This window comes from Rutidosis leptorrhynchoides, chromosome 2, assembly GCF_046630445.1.
Source record: "Rutidosis leptorrhynchoides isolate AG116_Rl617_1_P2 chromosome 2, CSIRO_AGI_Rlap_v1, whole genome shotgun sequence".
NCBI lineage: Eukaryota > Viridiplantae > Streptophyta > Magnoliopsida > Asterales > Asteraceae > Rutidosis > Rutidosis leptorrhynchoides.
The window spans coordinates 565,873,919-565,891,244 of NC_092334.1; the positions used below are offsets into that span (position 1 = coordinate 565,873,919).

Sequence of the window (17,326 nt, forward strand, 5' to 3'; positions counted from 1 at the left end):
GTAAGTAGATGATTTCTGACTAAAAATGATAAGCAAAACTTTTGACATGCAGACACGGTCGAAGTCCAGACTCACTAATGCATCTTAACAACTATCAGTTAGACACACTAATGCAAAACCTGGTTCGTTAAGACCACCGCTCTGATACCAACTGAAAGGACCCGTTCATATACATTATAAACGATTCACAATAGTTGATTACATCGCGAGGTATTTGACCTCTATATGATACATTTTACAAACATTGCATTCGTTTTTAAAAGACAAATTTTCTTTACATCAAAAATTGACGGCATGCATACCATTTCATATTACATCCAACTATAATTGACTTAATATTAATCTTGATGAACTCAACGACTCGAATGCAACGTCTTTCAAAGTATGTCTTGAATGACTCCAAGTAATATCCTTAAAATGAGCTAATGCACAGCGGAAGATTTCTTTAATACCTGAGAATAAACATGCTTTAAAGTGTCAACCAAAAGGTTGGTGAGTTCATTAGTTTATCATAATCCATCATTTCCGTAATAGTAATAGACCACAAGATTTCAGTTTCTATAAATATCCGTACACTCGCAAGTGTATAAAAGTATTCTATAAGTTGTAGGCACCCGGTAACAAGCCTTAACGTTCATGTTTTACCCTCTGAAGTACACCAGATCAGGTGTGTTTAATATAACCTCGAAGTACTAAAGCATCCCATAGTCAGGATGGGGTTTGTCAGGCCCAATAGATCTATCTTTAGGATTCGCGCCTACCGTACATAGACAAGTAGTTTAATGTTACCAAGCTAAGGGTATATTTCTGGTTTAAACCCACGTAGAATTAGTTTTAGTACTTGTGTCTATTTCGTAAAACATTTATAAAACAGCGCATGTATTCTCAGCCCAAAAATATATATTGCAAAAGCAATTAAAAAGGGAGCAAATGAAACTCACAATACTGTATTTCGTAGCAATTATGTATATGACGGCACTGAACAAGTGCAGGGTTTGTCTCGGATTCACGAACCTATATTAAGTATATATATTTATATGTTGGTCAATATCTGTCTAACAATTTAGGTCAAGTCGTAGTGTATCACAATCCTAATGCTCGAGACCGACATGCAAAAGTCAACAAAAGTCAACTTGACCCAAAATGACTTCCAAAATCTATACATGTTTATTATATAACTTATATATAGTAGTTTTATATATTTAAATATATTTATCAGATCTTATTATACTAAATAATACAAGTCATTTATTAATAAATAAAAATTTATATTAAAATTCATATATGATAAAAATATACTTTTATATATCTCATGTAATAAAATTTATAAAATTCACTTAATATCATAAAAATATAGTGGTATGTATTATTAATGTAATTACATTACGTGTGGTAAAAATATATTTGTACGCATATTTATTTGATAAAATAATATTGATAATAATGATAATGATAAAAATAATAAAATGATAGTTTCAATAAAAATATTAATTTTTAGTAATAAAGATAATTTTAGCAATAACATCAACCGATAACAGTTATAATAATCGTTTTAATAATAATATTAAAATTAATGATAATTCAGTTGACCATATCTTTTAATCCGTTCATCGAAACCACACGATTTCTAAATGAAAAGTCATTAATTTTTTTCTTCAGCTTTTCAACGACATGCATATCATATAACTTATCTCAGTAGCATATGTATCAAATTCGTGATTTATCATAAACTATTTAACGACGAAACTAAGCATACAAACATGCATAATCATATATACTCGAGCACTAGTCAGGGATACACTATTAATATATAAAAGATAAGATATGAATACTCACGTATCAATATTGTGATTCAATATTGCAGGAAAGTACGTAGACGCAACGAAAATGATAAATGTTAGGTTGACCTCACGAGCAATACCCTCGATCAATACCCATAACCTTCATAGCTATAACCCATAATTTCCTTAGCTCTATCCCATTTGAAAACTTATTTTGAAATCGTCTGAATATAACTCCGTCGTAGTATTTTATGTATACTAATAATATCTTGAAATAATACTAAGTAAATATATATATATATATATATATATATATATATATATATATATATATATATATATATATATATATATATATATATATATATATATATATATATATATATATATATATATATATATATGTAATTCGATTGAGAGAGTTTAGAGAAATATATTTTCAAGTTTCTATGAAATAATGAAACCTATTGAATTCTATTTATAATAGATTTTTGAATTATTAAAGTGAATTATTAAAGTATGAATTATTAAAGTGAGTTATTAAATTATGAATTATTAAAGTGAATTATTAAAGTATGAATACTTAAAGTGAATTATTAAAGTATAAATTATTAAAGTGAATTATTAAAGTATGAATTATTAAAGTGAATTATTAAAGTATGAATTATTAAAGTATGAATTATTAAAGTGAATTATTAAAGTATGAATTATTAAAGTGAATTATTAAAGTGAATTATTAAAGTTAAAGTAAAGTAAAAGTAAAGTAAAGGTAAAGTTAAAGTATAGTAAAAGTATAAAACTATGTACGTATAATACGCGTATAAAAATATATATATAATATTAATTTAAATCGTTTTATATATTTGATAAAATAAAATATAAATATCGTTATCTTTATCATACTGGTTAAGTATTGAGTTGTCAAAAAGAATAGATTTCTTAAATCACAGTGGACCTCATAACATAGGCCCGTAATCATATCATAATATATCTGATAATTCAATTATTTGATATTATCTCTTAATTCTGTCGATAAATATATCGAAACAAATATGTTCATGTAAAGTATCATATATCTAATACTTTGTTAATATTTTCTGTTAATATTATATATTATATATACATATCTATATACACGTAATTGTTCGTGAATCGTCGAACACGGTCAAAGGGTAATTGATTACATGAATGTAGTTCCAAACTTTTTGAGATTCAACATTACAAATTCTGCTTATCGTGTCGGAAACATATAAAGGTTAAGTTTAAATTTGGTCGGAAATTTCCGGGTCGTCACAATTTAAGCTATTAATGTGCTCATTCACTGAAGTGGATTCACTCATTCGTAAAGCATATAGTTTCCTTTTGGTCTCGTACAATTTTACGAGGTGATACCAAATCTCTTTCGCCGTCTTTTTTTCATCAATGCTAGACAAAACGCCATCTGCTAGCGCCAGATGAAGATTTGCGATAGCCTGAACGTCCATCTCTTCCTATTTTTCATCAGTCTCGGATGATCGTCTACTGATTGCCGCCAAACACTTATCTTTTCTCAGGATAGCTTTCATCTTTAATTTCCATAACGAGAAATTACTCCCGTTAAACTTTTCAATTTCAAATTTCGTAGACATTGCTATAATTACAATCTTCTTTTCGACAACACTATTTTTCGAGAAATGGTACTTAAAAACTTATATTGAGTGAAAATAATCTTACTTAGATAAGTAGATTAATACACACTAGATATAAGAACCTAGTTCTTGATACCACTTGTTGAAAAAAGTGACACCGAATTATAGCAAACTGCTAGTAATAATTGAAATAACGACAATAATAGAAACACCGAGATTTAACGTGGAAAACCCCAATAGGGAAAAAATCACGGGCAAGCCGGCAAGGAAAGAAACGTTTCACTAATAAGAACAATAGAAATTACAATTCTCTCTAATTACAAGGATAAACACCAATCTTTATATCTCTTGTAATTAGGAGATTAACACTCACAAACTCTCTATTAACTCTTTTAGTATACAAGAACACTTGTGATTTTTGGGATGTATAAATGAGCATGTATGATGCTCTATTTATACTACTTAGAAATGGAAGAAGTAGTATGCAAATTGACAACTATGTGCTAGTTGTAAACAACTTGACAACTATATGCTAGTTGTAAACAAGTTGTCAACTATATGATAGTTGTGATCAAATTGACTTTGCCATGCCACCTTCTAGATTATTACTTCAACAATGGCTAGACGGGCCCTGACATATTAAGAAAAATCATGACAAACGGATTGCGAGTATAAGCTAGGGATCTGTACGCTATACCCGCCACTTACGTAGTTGCGGGTTCCATCCCTATTACTATGGTTACTTCTTGACGACATTCTACATAAAACTTTTGGGTTTTATATCACTCATCCTTGTTACCCGATATTGTTACTAGCCCATTTAATATTGGGCTCAGCCTATTAGTCACCATTAGTTATTAGGGTTTATCCATATATTGTATTTATACCTTGGCAAAATGTTTGCATCGATCAATCGAATAACACAATTCATATGCTTTGTATCATGGTAATCAGAGCCATACTCACAAATTAATTCTCTTTCTTCAAAATACTCCTCAAATATTGGTCTTCCTTTTTTTTTTATTACTATCCCTCCGGTTGAATCATCAAATATTATTTTTATCGGTGACGGTGGCTATTTTGCCCACCGATTTTGTCATTTCCTTTTGTGATTTGACTTATGCAAGACACAACACAAATCCACAAAGATATCTCATTTTTCAATTTTTTTCCCAACGTGCCACGCAAACTTCTTGGCTACATCAGCATATTGATTGATTATTAGTTAGTGCCTATTTTTTTTTCTTCTTCTTAAAAAAAATATATCACGTGGCTGTTTTTACACATAAAGTGGAAGCCACATAGCATTGGAGATCATATTTATTCAAAGTTAAACTCCACGCGTCACAATTATGAACATCACCGACAATAGCAGTACCGACTCAGAAGTCCAACTACTTAAAGTTATTCAGGCTCAAAATCATATTACAGTCCAACAGCAGGCCCAACAGCAGGCTCAACAGCAGGCCCAATGCTTTTACACAACCCATCCCGCTTCTTTTACTGCTTACGGTGATGCCGGGTGGCACATGAACACGGGTGCGTCTTCACATTTTACCTCCTATATTAATAATCTTAGTACTGTTTTTAATAATTGCAAATATTCATCAGTAACCGTTGGTAACGGGAACACCATTCCTGTCACTAACACCGACCATAGCTTGTTACCCAATGTCCACCGACCGTTACATTTAAATAATGTACTTGTAACACCCAGCATCTTTAAAAATCTTATATATGTTCGTCAATTTACCCGTTATAATCTAGTTTCTGTTGAATTTGATCATTTTGGATTTTTTGTAAAAGATTATCTGACACATCGTCTGCTTCTTCGATGTGATAGCACTGGGGATCTCTACCCATTTACATCACCAACCCTCACTCTTCTCAGCAAGCTCTTCTCACCAGTTCGGTCATATGGCATCAGCGTCTCGGACATCCCGGAAATGATGTTTTTTCGAAAGCTCCTTTCTAATAAAGATATTATTTGTAATAAATCGCCGTCCCCCATTCTTTGTCATGCCTGTCAGCTTGGCAAACATGTGCGACTCCCTTTTTCTGTTTCTAGTGCTAATGTTAATTGATATTATCCATTCGGATTTATGGACATCTCATGTTCCTAGTCTTAGCGGTTTAAAGTATTATATTATATTTCTTGATCATTTGTCGCATTATGTATGGATTTTTCCGCTACGCAATAAATCCGACGCACTTACCACATTTATACAATTTCGTACATTTGTTTGCACTCAGTTTAACAAAGAAATCAAAGCTTTCCAATGTGATAATGGAGGTGAATTCGATAATACCGCTTTCCATCAACTTCTTCAAACTAACGGAATTCAGTTTCGTTTCTCTTGCCCTTACACTTCTCAATAAAACGGGAAGTCCGAACGTATGATCCGCACCATTAATAACCTTATCCGCACACTTCTCTTTCAAGCTCACCTTCCACCCATTTACTGGGCAGAAGCGCTCTATATGGCAGCCTACCTACTCAATATTCTTCCATCCTCTGCAATCAACCACGAAATCCCGTACTCTCGTTTATACAAATAAAAACCCAACTACACCACTCTTCGTGTCTTCGGGTGTCTCTGCTACCCACACCTCCCACCACTAACAAACTCGCCCCTTACTCTACTCCTTGCATCTTCCTTGGGTACCCCTCAAATCATCGGGGTTATCGATGTCTCGATCTTACAACTAATAGAATCATCCTCAATCGTCATTTCACATTTGACGAGACATCCTTTACCTTTGGCTCCATGACACCCACTCAACCACCGTCTTATGACTTTCTCAATCCTCCTCCTAATCTATTTTCCCGATCATATCATCTCTCTAATCATGATCTACCTCCTCCTACTACGGAGACACAGCCTCATCCTAATGAGGCTACCGCCATCACTCTTCCCCTAAATTCCTCCTTGGAGACTCAGCCTCCTCCTAATGAGGCTACTGTCATTGCACCTCATGCTACGGAGACACAACCTCCTCCTACTGAGGCTACATCTTCCACTACCTCCACTCATCCCATGATCACTCGCACGCGTGTCGGTACCACCAAACCAGTCCAACGGTTCAATCTTCAGACCACGGTCATCTCTCCCATCCCCCGCACTTACCCTGAAGCCCTTAGCGACCCTAATTGGAAACAAGCTATGACTAATGAATATAATGCTTTAATTAACAACAGTACTTGGAATCTTGTGCCTCGTCCATCGGACACGAATAGTTCGCTCCATGTGGCTCTTTAAGCACAAGTTTGATGCAGACGGTAATTTGAGTAGGTATAAGGCTCGAATCGTTGCTAACAGTCGGAGCCAGCAGGTTGGCATTGATTGTGATGGGAATTTTAGCCCAGTTGTCAAACCAGCATCGATACGTACATTCCTAAGCTTGGCACTTTCTCGACTCTTGCCAATTCATCAGCTGGATGTCAAGAATGCCTTTCTTCACGGACATCTTTCAGAGACGGTTTATATGCACCAGCCACCGGGGTTTCGGGATCCCAGATACCCGGATCATGTCTGCTTATTGCAGAAATCTCTATACGGCCTTAAACAGGCCCCTCGCGCCTGGTTTCAGTGCTTTGCGGGATATGCGCAGCGGATTGGTTTCTACCAAAGCCGTTGTGATACATCTCTTTCTATTTATCTTCAGGGATCTGACACAGCCTACCTGCTTCTGTACGTTGATGATATTGTGTTGACTGCCTCCTCTACAGAGTTACTTCAGCGGATTATTTCTTCCTTACATAAGGAATTTGCTATGACTGATTTGGGTCCCTTGAGCTACTTTCTTGGGATTCATGCCACCCGCACCACCTCTGGGATGTTTCTGTCTCAGAGGCAATATGCTACCGAGATTATTGAGCAGGCCAGAATGCCCACATGCCATCCTTGCAGGACCCCGGTTGAACCAGGTGCCAAGCTTACTAGTCACGGACCTCCTATCAAGGATCCGAATCTCTATCGGAGCCTTGCATGTGCATTACAGTATCTTACATTCACCCGTCCAGACATCTCATACGCCGTGCAGCAGATCTGCCTTTTAATGCACGATCCTCGGCAACAACACATGCATGCCTTGAAAAGGATCGTTCGCTATATACAGGGTACTACTGATCTCGGTTTACAGTTATACGCATCATCTCCCACTACTTTAGTTGCATATTCTGACGCTGATTGGGCCGGCAGCCCTACTACAAGACGTTCTACCTCTGGCTATTGTGTCTTCCTCGGTAACAACCTTCTCTCATGGTCGTCAAAGCGACAACTCACGCCCTCTCGCTCTAGTGCCGAAGCGGAGTACCGTGGGGTTGCCAATGCTGTTGCAGAGACTTGTTGGATCCGTAACCTTCTCCGAGAGCTTCATTGTCCTCTCACCTCCGCTACTCTGGTATACTGTGATAATGTCAGTTCGGTCTACTTGTCTACTAACCCGGTTCAGCATCAGCGGACCAAGCACATTGAGATCGACATTTACTTTGTTCGAGATCTCGTTGCTCAGGGGCAGGTACAGGTTCTTCACGTGCCATCCAGATATCAATTTGCAGACATCTTCACCAAAGGTCTTCCTTTCTGCACTGTTTGATGAGTTCAGATCCAGTTTGAGCGTCCGCAGTACTCCTGCTCCAACTGCGGGGGGATGTTAGCCGATATTGTTATTAGCCCATTTAATATTGGGCTCTGCCTATTAGTCATCATTGGTTATTAGGGTTTATCCATATATTGTATTTATACCTTGGCAAAATGTATGCATCGATCAATCGAATAACACAATTCATATGCTTTGTATCAATCCTTCGAAAAAAGCACAATTATTCATTTCATATACTTGTATTCCTTTTTAAGTCAACTTGTGTATACCGGAATGCCGCCCGAGAGTGACGGAATGTTGATCGATCATGTTCTGGTGGCGGAACGCTGGTGGTGAACTTTGTCACTCTGTACGCTCTAGTTACATGTATCCACGTCTCCAAATTTAACATGAATCACATAATATAAGTTTATAAGAGTATTAAACAAATATAAGAAAATTTCGTATCGAGTTCAAAATATAAATCAATTTCTTTTCAAAAAAAATATATAAATCAATTTACAAGTACATGGTATATAACCCTCTGAGTACGCATTCTATCGACCATCTAAGAGCGTGAATGTGACATTAGCAGCCGAATTATGTGATGGCACTGATGAAACAGGAACACTCACTTCAGTAAAAAATGCAGGTTGTTTTGGTGTTGGCAGTGCATTCTCATTATCCAACATCGCAACCACTGTTGACATAGTTGGCCTGTCTTCTGCATAATGTTGTACACATAACAAACCAATATGTATCGATCGCAGTAATTCAGACTCAATGCCCGTATCCTTCAATTGAGGACTCGCAAGCTCAATGGATCTGTCCTCTTTATAAAGCCTCCATGCCTAAAATTTTTTGTTACAATTTAGAGTACAACATAACTACATAAGCATATATAATGTCTGCCTGATTATGCCCCTGTCCTGTGAACCATTTTGTTTGAAAATATTGATCATGATGTAATTTTTATCTATAATAAGACACTAGTGTTCCTTTTTTTTTTTTTTTTTTTTTTTTTTTTTTTTTGCGAAAAACATAATTAAATTATAATAGATATAATGATCTTATTCAATTACATATTGAGACTCTAATGCGTCTGATTGACTAGATTTGCAAGCGATCTAGATATAATTTGGAAGTGTATATTGAACTAGACCCCCATCTAATCCAAACGATCTATTTGGAACTATAAAATAAACTAGACCCTGACTATGTTGAAAATACACAAAACAAACAACTATATACAATGAGACCCTAGTGCTAATAATGGACACAAAAGACAATATATTTAAGGTACTTGGATCAAATTAGTAAAACTTACATGTCCTAGAAGGTTATCACTGTGTTCTTCACGAGAGAACCCTCGGTTTTTCATTCCGCTTACTATTTCCAGCACTAAAACTCCAAAGCTGAACACATCTGATTTTATCGAATAATGGCCATGCACTGCATACTCTGGAGGTATGTAACCGCTGCAAAATATGTTACATATTCAATACTTACATACATGCACATTATGATTTTATACTTCCTCCATCCAAAATGTAGGTTTTTACATTGTGTGGGACATAGAAATAACATATTAGCGTATGTAGTTTTTAGTGGTTCTTACTAAGTTCCAACTACTTTGTTTGTGTTGGCTTCAGTTTCGTAGCCTTTAAATCTTCTAGCAAGGCCAAAGTCTGAGATTTTAGGGTTCATGTCATCATCCAACAAAATATTTGCAGCTTTCAAGTCTCTATGAATAACTCGAAGTCGAGAATCCTGGTGCAGATAAAGAAGCCCTCGAGCTATCCCATGGATGATACGGAAGCGTTGGGGCCAATCGAGCATTGAGCTTCGAGTTTCATCTGTCCATAATTGGCTATTTTTATTAGTTTCTACAAGATGATTAAACCTTGCTACACAAATCACTAGAGGTGGCAAGAGATCGAACCAAATAATATTAAATCCAAGCTTTTGTTGGCCATGTACTCATATATCAACATTGTTTCGTCTCCTTGAATGCAATAGCCTAGTAGCTTAACAAGATTCCGATGCTGAAGTTTGGCAATACACCGAATCTCGTTCTTGAACTCATCAAGCCCTTGTGTTGAAGTTTTTGAAAGTCGCTTGACAGCTATTTCTTGTCCATAGTCCAACACACCCTGAAGATCACCACATAATCGTTATTCAAAAAAGGATCTAAAGTCGTGGGGAGACACATTCTCATGTTTATTGGAAAAAAATTCCAATAAATGTTGCAAAAAAAAAAAAAAAAAATGTTAAAATGCAATCACTCATTTCCAAAGATTTTACCTTATATACGGGACCAAAGCCACCTTCACCAAGCTTATTGTTAACTGAGAAGTTACATGTAGACTTAACAATCTTAGACAGGCTATAAAAAGGTAAATCTACATCTTCCTTTCGACCGTCATTCATAGAGTCTTGATTGAGATCTTTCACTGGGTTAGACAAAAAAAAAAAAAAAAAAAAAAAAAAAAAAATTAATAGAAATTCTATAACAAACAAAATAACGTAAAAGCACTCTTGCACAAGATTTGGGAATGACCTTATAAATTTTACTCCAAAACATACAATTTTGAAGCATGAGATAGTTAACAACAATACCCAATTCCGAGGACGTGAGACGTAAACAGTCATTTATCTACCCTAGAGTATAAGACTACTAGGGAAGTTATTCCTCCGCCCGCGGGTAAAAAAAAATCGTTTCTCCACCCAATTAAAGGTAGAAAAATATCCTTCCCTCTACTTTGAGGGCAGAGAGACTACAACCAGTATGATAAAAAATAGAATAAAACACCCATATCTCAAAGTACGGAAATAAAAAAACGATACATTACCGAGGATGATATACAAGCATAGACGATATGTATGTATAAATATACTGAGCATAAGCAGGTACTAAAAAATTTATGTAGATATAGTTAACTAGTGACTAAAGAGAATTTACCTTACTTTTTCTTTTCAGGTAAGATCTTTTCTTTTTGCTTCTTGCATACATTGCAAGACTTAGACCCACCAGCACCAAACCACCCAAAGTTGAAGCAACTACTATGATTATTGATTTCTTCTTGTTGGAACCAGAGTCGCTAGTTATGAGACCTTCAATACCAAAATAATGTATATAATAATTAAAATCGATAGTGTCACAACATTTTAATGTTAGGAATTGTTAGGACCCAACAAGACAAGTGATTGATCACAATCACTAACCCACAAACGATACACAAAAAAATATAAAGTATAAGAACGACAAATAAAGATAAACGACACGGGGATTTTGTTGGGTGCAAACCCAATCCCACATTGGTTGGGGATAAATGTCAAGATCAACATATAAGCTCATGAGTGTCTCTCTCTACTACCAATTGGTTTTAGAGTAATGTGGGAGCTCATGGCTTATATGTTTGGTGCTTGTTGGGCTATAACCGGTCCTTTCAGTGGTATCAGAGCGGGTTAGCCTAGAATTATGTGGATTAATCGCCCTAGTTAGACAACGATAATGGATCATTGTGTGTGCCTTATATCAAAAGATCTCCTTGATTTGGCCTTGGTCAGGTTGAGAGTTGCGGGTAATGGTCGGCGATATAAGATGAATGGATCATGTGCGGAATATCGTTGAAGGGGAGGCCTGGTGATGTGGTCTTCGGTTTGAGGGGAGGATTGTTGGGTGCAAACCCAATCCCACATTGGTTGGGGATAAATGTCAAGATCAACATATAAGCTCATGAGTGTCTCTCTCTACTACCAATTAGTTTTAGAGTAATGTGGGAGCTCATGGCTTATATGTTTGGTGCTTGTTGGGCTATAACCGGTCCTTTCAACTGGTATCAGAGCCGGGGTTACCACACCGATGTTGGGGGGGGGGGGATTGTTGGGGTGACCTTCACCCCTTTCCCACATCGGTTGGAGAGACAAAAACAAAGGCCCTTATATGTGGCTTGATACCTCTTCCTCACAGGACGCGTTTTAAAACCCGTGAGGGCAGTTGAGTCGCTGGTGGCTCGCTGTTCCCAAAGCGGACAATATTCTGTGGTGGTCCTGGCTTCTGTCTCCGTTGCCATCAACTGCCGATGTGGTGGACGGCGCAGTAGGGCGCACCCCTGAGCGCACGCAGCGACGTGGCGCACCCCTCGGTCTTGAGCAGCGATGAGTGGACCCAGCTCTCGTTCGAGGGGGACCCTGGCACGATGAGTTGATCCTGGAAGCCTTGTATCGAAATCTCCCTGCCATCCCACCAGGTTGAGAGTTCCGAGTTGGCGGCGGTAAAGGTTGGATCCAGACTATCGTTGGAGGGGAGGCCTAGATGGACTTAGGTTTGAGGGGAGGTTTGTAAGGGTGCAAACCAAAGTCCCACATCGGTCATGGGATAAAATAAATGTATGTATATAAGTCTAAGGGGAAGTCCCTCTATCACCAATTGGTTTTAGAAAAGGATGGACTCTTGGGCTTATATTGCAGGACATTGTGTTTGGGCTATGAAATGTTTGTAAGGGTGCAAACCAAAGTCCCACATCGGTCATGGGATAAAATAAATGTATGTATATAAGTCTAAGGGGAAGTCCCTCTATCACCAATTGGTTTTAGAAAAGGATGGACTATTGGACTTATATTGCAGGACATTGTGTTTGGGCTATACGATCCTTTCAGTGGTATCAGAGCGGGTTAGCCTAGAATTATGTGGATTAATCGCCCCAGTTAGACAACGATAATGGATCATTGTGTGTGCCTTATATCAAAAGATCTCCCTGATTTGGCCTTGGTCAGGTTGAGAGTTGCGGGTAATGGCCGGCGATATAAGATGAATGGATCATGTGCGGAATATCGTTGAAGGGGAGGCCTGGTGATGTGGTCTTCGGTTTGAGGGGAGGATTGTTGGGTGCAAACCCAATCCCACATTGGTTGGGGATAAATGTCAAGATCAACATATAAGCTCATGAGTGTCTCTCTCTACTACCAATTGGTTTTAGAGTAATGTGGGAGCTCATGGCTTATATGTTTGGTGCTTGTTGGGCTATAACCGGTCCTTTCAGTGGTATCAGAGCGGGTTAGCCTAGAATTATGTGGATTAATCGCCCCAGTTAGACAACGATAATGGATCATTGTGTGTGCCTTATATCAAAAGATCTCCCTGATTTGGCCTTGGTCAGGTTGAGAGTTGCGGGTAATGGCCGGCGATATAAGATGAATGGATCATGTGCGGAATATCGTTGAAGGGGAGGCCTGGTGATGTGGTCTTCGGTTTGAGGGGAGGATTGTTGGGTGCAAACCCAATCCCACATTGGTTGGGGATAAATGTCAAGATCAACATATAAGCTCATGAGTGTCTCTCTCTACTACCAATTGGTTTTAGAGTAATGTGGGAGCTCATTGCTTATATGTTTGGTGCTTGTTGGGCTATAACCGGTCCTTTCAAGTGGTATCAGAGCTAGGCTATAGCCCCGATGTGGTGGACGGCGCAGTAGGGTGCACCCCTGAGCGCACGCAGCGACGTGGCGTACCCCTCGGTCTTGAGCAGCGATGAGTGGACCCAGCTCTCGTTCGAGGGGGACCCTGGCACGATGAGTTGATCCTGGAAGCCTTGTATCGAAATCTCCCTGCCATCCCACCAGGTTGAGAGTTCCGAGTTGGCGGCGGTAAAGGTTGGATCCAGACTATCATTGGAGGGGAGGCCTAGATGGACTTAGGTTTGAGGGGAGGTTTGTAAGGGTGCAAACCAAAGTCCCACATCGGTCATGGGATAAAATAAATGTATGTATATAAGTCTAAGGGGAAGTCCCTCTATCACCAATTGGTTTTAGAAAAGGATGGACTATTGGACTTATATTGCAGGACATTGTGTTTGGGCTATACGATCCTTACAAGAGATTTAACGTGGTTATATCTCAACTCCAAACATGGAGAAGGGTTTGCCCCACGGGCGCAAACCAGAAGGGTTTGCTCCACGGGCGCAAACCAGAGACCTTTTTACTATAAATTTCGTGAACATAGGTTACAGGTACATAGGGATATATTTGTAGTGTTAAACTAAGACGAATCAAACACAAACGAGGACTCCTAATCGCGTTCCAATTTTTGCACGCCCAACACGTTCTCGCAGTCACAATTGGCTTCTCGCGGTAGCGAGTTCACCAATTCAGGAACACCAATTTTCTGTTTACATTTAGCGGGCGCGAGATTCTCAATCCGGTCGCGAAATTCCAATTTCGTATTTCAAGTCGACTTCACACTTCACTCCAACATTTAATACTAAACATGAAGGTCTCTGAGTATTACAAACTGTATAAAGATGCATAATACCGATGAAAAAACTAATCAAAACGCTTGCAAAAATATAAACAAAAACTATGTTTGATGCATAATGAGCAATTTTCAGATAAAACATGTCAAGTACAGTTGTTTGATTGCCAAAACTATTGTCTTTTTAGGCCGTTTTAACAAGGTTACTCTTTAATCACTATACTTGTCGCATCACACTATACTTGTCTCGTGTTGTTTCTTCAAATACAAGAAAAATAAATCATAAGCAAAAGATTACACTTTGCAAAAATGATGATGAAAAGTGCTTACTTGTAAACTCGGAGGCTGCCATTCTAATATACATAATTTGAGTTTCGTCGTACTCTCTAACATCCATTAGCTCATTGAACCAAAGCAAGCATCCACTTCCACCATTTCTGATATCTAAATTGGCATATGCCACACAAGAGCAATTCGTTCTGCACATGATCTCACATTCTCCTAACGTCATACTTACATTGTACCATGAACTTCCTGTGTCCGGGAGTTTTACACCCGAAACACTTTTAAACCTATCCTCATTCCCATTCCCATTCCCATTCCCATTCCCATTCCCATTCCCACAATCCAAACTGACTCTGCGTACACACCCACTTGACCAATCCGCTACATTCCATTCCTCTGGGCGTTTCGGTTCAAACCCCTCCATACAACTACACACAGGGAAGTTGTTAGTGTTACACGTTCCAAACGCTCCACACAAACCATATCCCGCACAACTATCAGTTGGTGCTGAAGTCAAAATAGGAAACCAACTTTGGGTCAAATTAACCCAATTCATGCGTGTCACACCACCTTCAGGGTTCAAATACATCCTTGAAATAACCATGTCATTAACTTCATATCTGTAATATATATCCGTCTCATTTAAAACAAACTGGTTTACTGATGTTGGGTTTGCTCTCAAACTAGGCATGCCATTAAACCGAACACCATTCCATGGTCCAAACCTAGTGTAAAAAACAGAACCACGTTTTTCAAATATTTGTGGATACCCATTAGTATCCATATACGCCGAATACTGACCTTGAGAAGGATCGTCAACACTTTTCCATGACACCCAACGCCTATCAATGCCCGTACGCAAATCCTTACCGAATTTCATACCCGGGAGATACGTGTCTCCCGGGTAATCAAAACTTTGCCATATAAATATTTCATCATCATTATTCCTACTTTCATTCCTTACAACAAAGTTTCCATTATCTAGTAGTTGTGCAACCGGAGTTAAATTATTTAACGATCCTAACGAAGATGACCAGATTGTGGTATTATCGTTAGTAATAAGATGCAGGATTCCGTTACCACTTACTTGAAGTATGCCTGATGTATTGTTGATCGGTGTATCTCTGTTTGCAACCCAAACAACAGTGCCGTTTGAAACCTTAATATAGCGTATTCCCAAGTATCGGTTATTAGAGTTACCCAAGCTGAAAAATCCAAGTTGAAACAATTCATTTGATGAAACAATAATATCACCATCTCTGAATTCTTGAGTTGGGAATATAGTATCAATTGCATTTGAACTTGTTAACATTGAACATAAAATAGCAAAATACAGAGAGATTATACAAAGCAATTCCATTAATGTTTTCTTTCCTCTCTCTACAGATCCAAATTTTAATAGTTATTAATTTCACAGTCCAAGATGAACACCTATCATTTACGCAAAAGTCCACTTTGTAATTTGACCGGAATATATGACTATCAGCCACATGCTACAATGGGATAAGATTCAGCCAATCTAATCAAACTACTAAAAAAATCAAACTTAATATTCTTTTGGAAGGCAAATAATCACATGCACACGCTCACCACCTATCACCAATAAATACAAATTTTTTAAAGGCTAACTCCACATATCAGCTACCCAAAAAACTCTTGTTTGAAAGGTTGTTTGGAAAGGTTACCTCGATACAGTGGCGGATCCAGGATTATTTTTCTACGGGGGCAAAAATTTACTAAAATTATTGGAATTTTAAAAATCATATAAAAAATGGACATAGCTCCTAAGTTTTTCAAAGAGATAACTTATAAATGCTATCAAAAAAGTAATAAAAACAGCTGCTGCAAGACTCGAACCCCCAACCAGTTTGTTATTAGCGCCTTACATTAACCAGCTGATCCAAGGGCAGTTTGTTACATATTTCTTCTATATATTATATAACCTGATAGTTACGCACGGTTTTATCGCATTTACATAAAAAATTATTAAAATATTTTCGATCGCCGGGGGCGGATGACCCCGGTTGCACCATGCTGGATCCGCCCGTGCCTCGATACCCTTTGATCCAATATATACCATCCAAAACTTGAATCCTCACCTCATGATTGAAAAGAAACAAGATATGTCCTTTGTTGAAAAATCAAACTTAATAGTATCGGCTTCGCACGTGTGTTCCCATAACATATTACTCAAATAGAGATATTATTCACATAGAAATACTTTAGCAATTTAAAGGTTGCAATGACACCATAGACAAAGACAAAATAGTAGTCATACACTTGAAATTAGCACTCACTAGCTTTATTTTGGAGAAATTTGCAGCTTCAAAGTAGCCTCCATTAAAATTAAAATTAAAATTAAAATTACTAAAATCGCTGTATCCTAGATAATTGTATTCTTTTAGTGGTTGTTGTAGACGTATATAGAATCTTAGATCAAACGATATAACTAGATTAGAGGCGGAATACACTAAACTAGGATGAATCGAATACTAGTTCACCTTGGGATCAATCTAACCAACAATATGTTGATATAATCGACGCCTTAATGATTGTATTCGGTTGGGGTATGGTCTAGGACGACTGCAACAGCGAAATATGACGTCAATAGGGTGTAAGGTGTGTAACCTAACAATGTAACCCGACACCCCTATATATATATATATATATATATATATATATATATATATATATATATATATATATATATATATATATATATATATATATATATATATATATATATATATATATATATATATAGTTACAGTGACCATCAGCCGGTGGTCTCTGACC

At 37.4% G+C, this 17,326-nt stretch overlaps 1 protein-coding gene across 3 annotated transcripts; it reads right to left on the reverse strand.

Annotated features, from left to right (window-relative positions):
• Nucleotides 1-8,397: 8,397 nt before the first annotated feature.
• LOC139894576 (G-type lectin S-receptor-like serine/threonine-protein kinase At4g27290) lies at nucleotides 8,398-16,705 on the reverse strand. Of its 3 annotated transcripts, none has more exons than XM_071877934.1 (8): nucleotides 16,581-16,705; nucleotides 14,576-16,215; nucleotides 10,961-11,107; nucleotides 10,298-10,341; nucleotides 9,936-10,146; nucleotides 9,612-9,849; nucleotides 9,321-9,471; nucleotides 8,398-8,844 (listed from the first exon to the last, which is right to left on the reverse strand). In XM_071877934.1, exons 2-8 carry the CDS (start codon nucleotides 15,888-15,890, stop codon nucleotides 8,551-8,553), a joined length of 2,400 nt encoding a protein of 799 aa, XP_071734035.1. In that variant the 5' UTR covers nucleotides 15,891-16,215; nucleotides 16,581-16,705; the 3' UTR covers nucleotides 8,398-8,550. The 3 variants fall into 3 exon arrangements, with proteins under 3 accessions (XP_071734035.1, XP_071734034.1, XP_071734036.1); XM_071877933.1 differs by having other exon boundaries at nucleotides 10,298-10,446; XM_071877935.1 differs by lacking the exon at nucleotides 10,298-10,341 and having other exon boundaries at nucleotides 10,956-11,107.
• Between the last annotated feature and the right edge of the window lie 621 nt (nucleotides 16,706-17,326).

Bases quoted from the DNA above. Each gene is read 5' to 3' on its own strand.
- LOC139894576 (XM_071877933.1), bottom strand. From the start codon at position 15,890: ATGGAATTGCTTTGTATAATCTCTCTGTATTTTGCTATTTTATGTTCA. The intron at 10,147-10,297 runs GTAAAATCTTTG...GGTGATCTTCAG, and splicing joins GCTTTGGTCCCGTATATAAG to GGTGTGTTGGACTATGGACA. The intron at 9,850-9,935 runs GTTCGATCTCTT...AATTATGGACAG, and splicing joins CTTGGATTTAATATTATTTG to ATGAAACTCGAAGCTCAATG.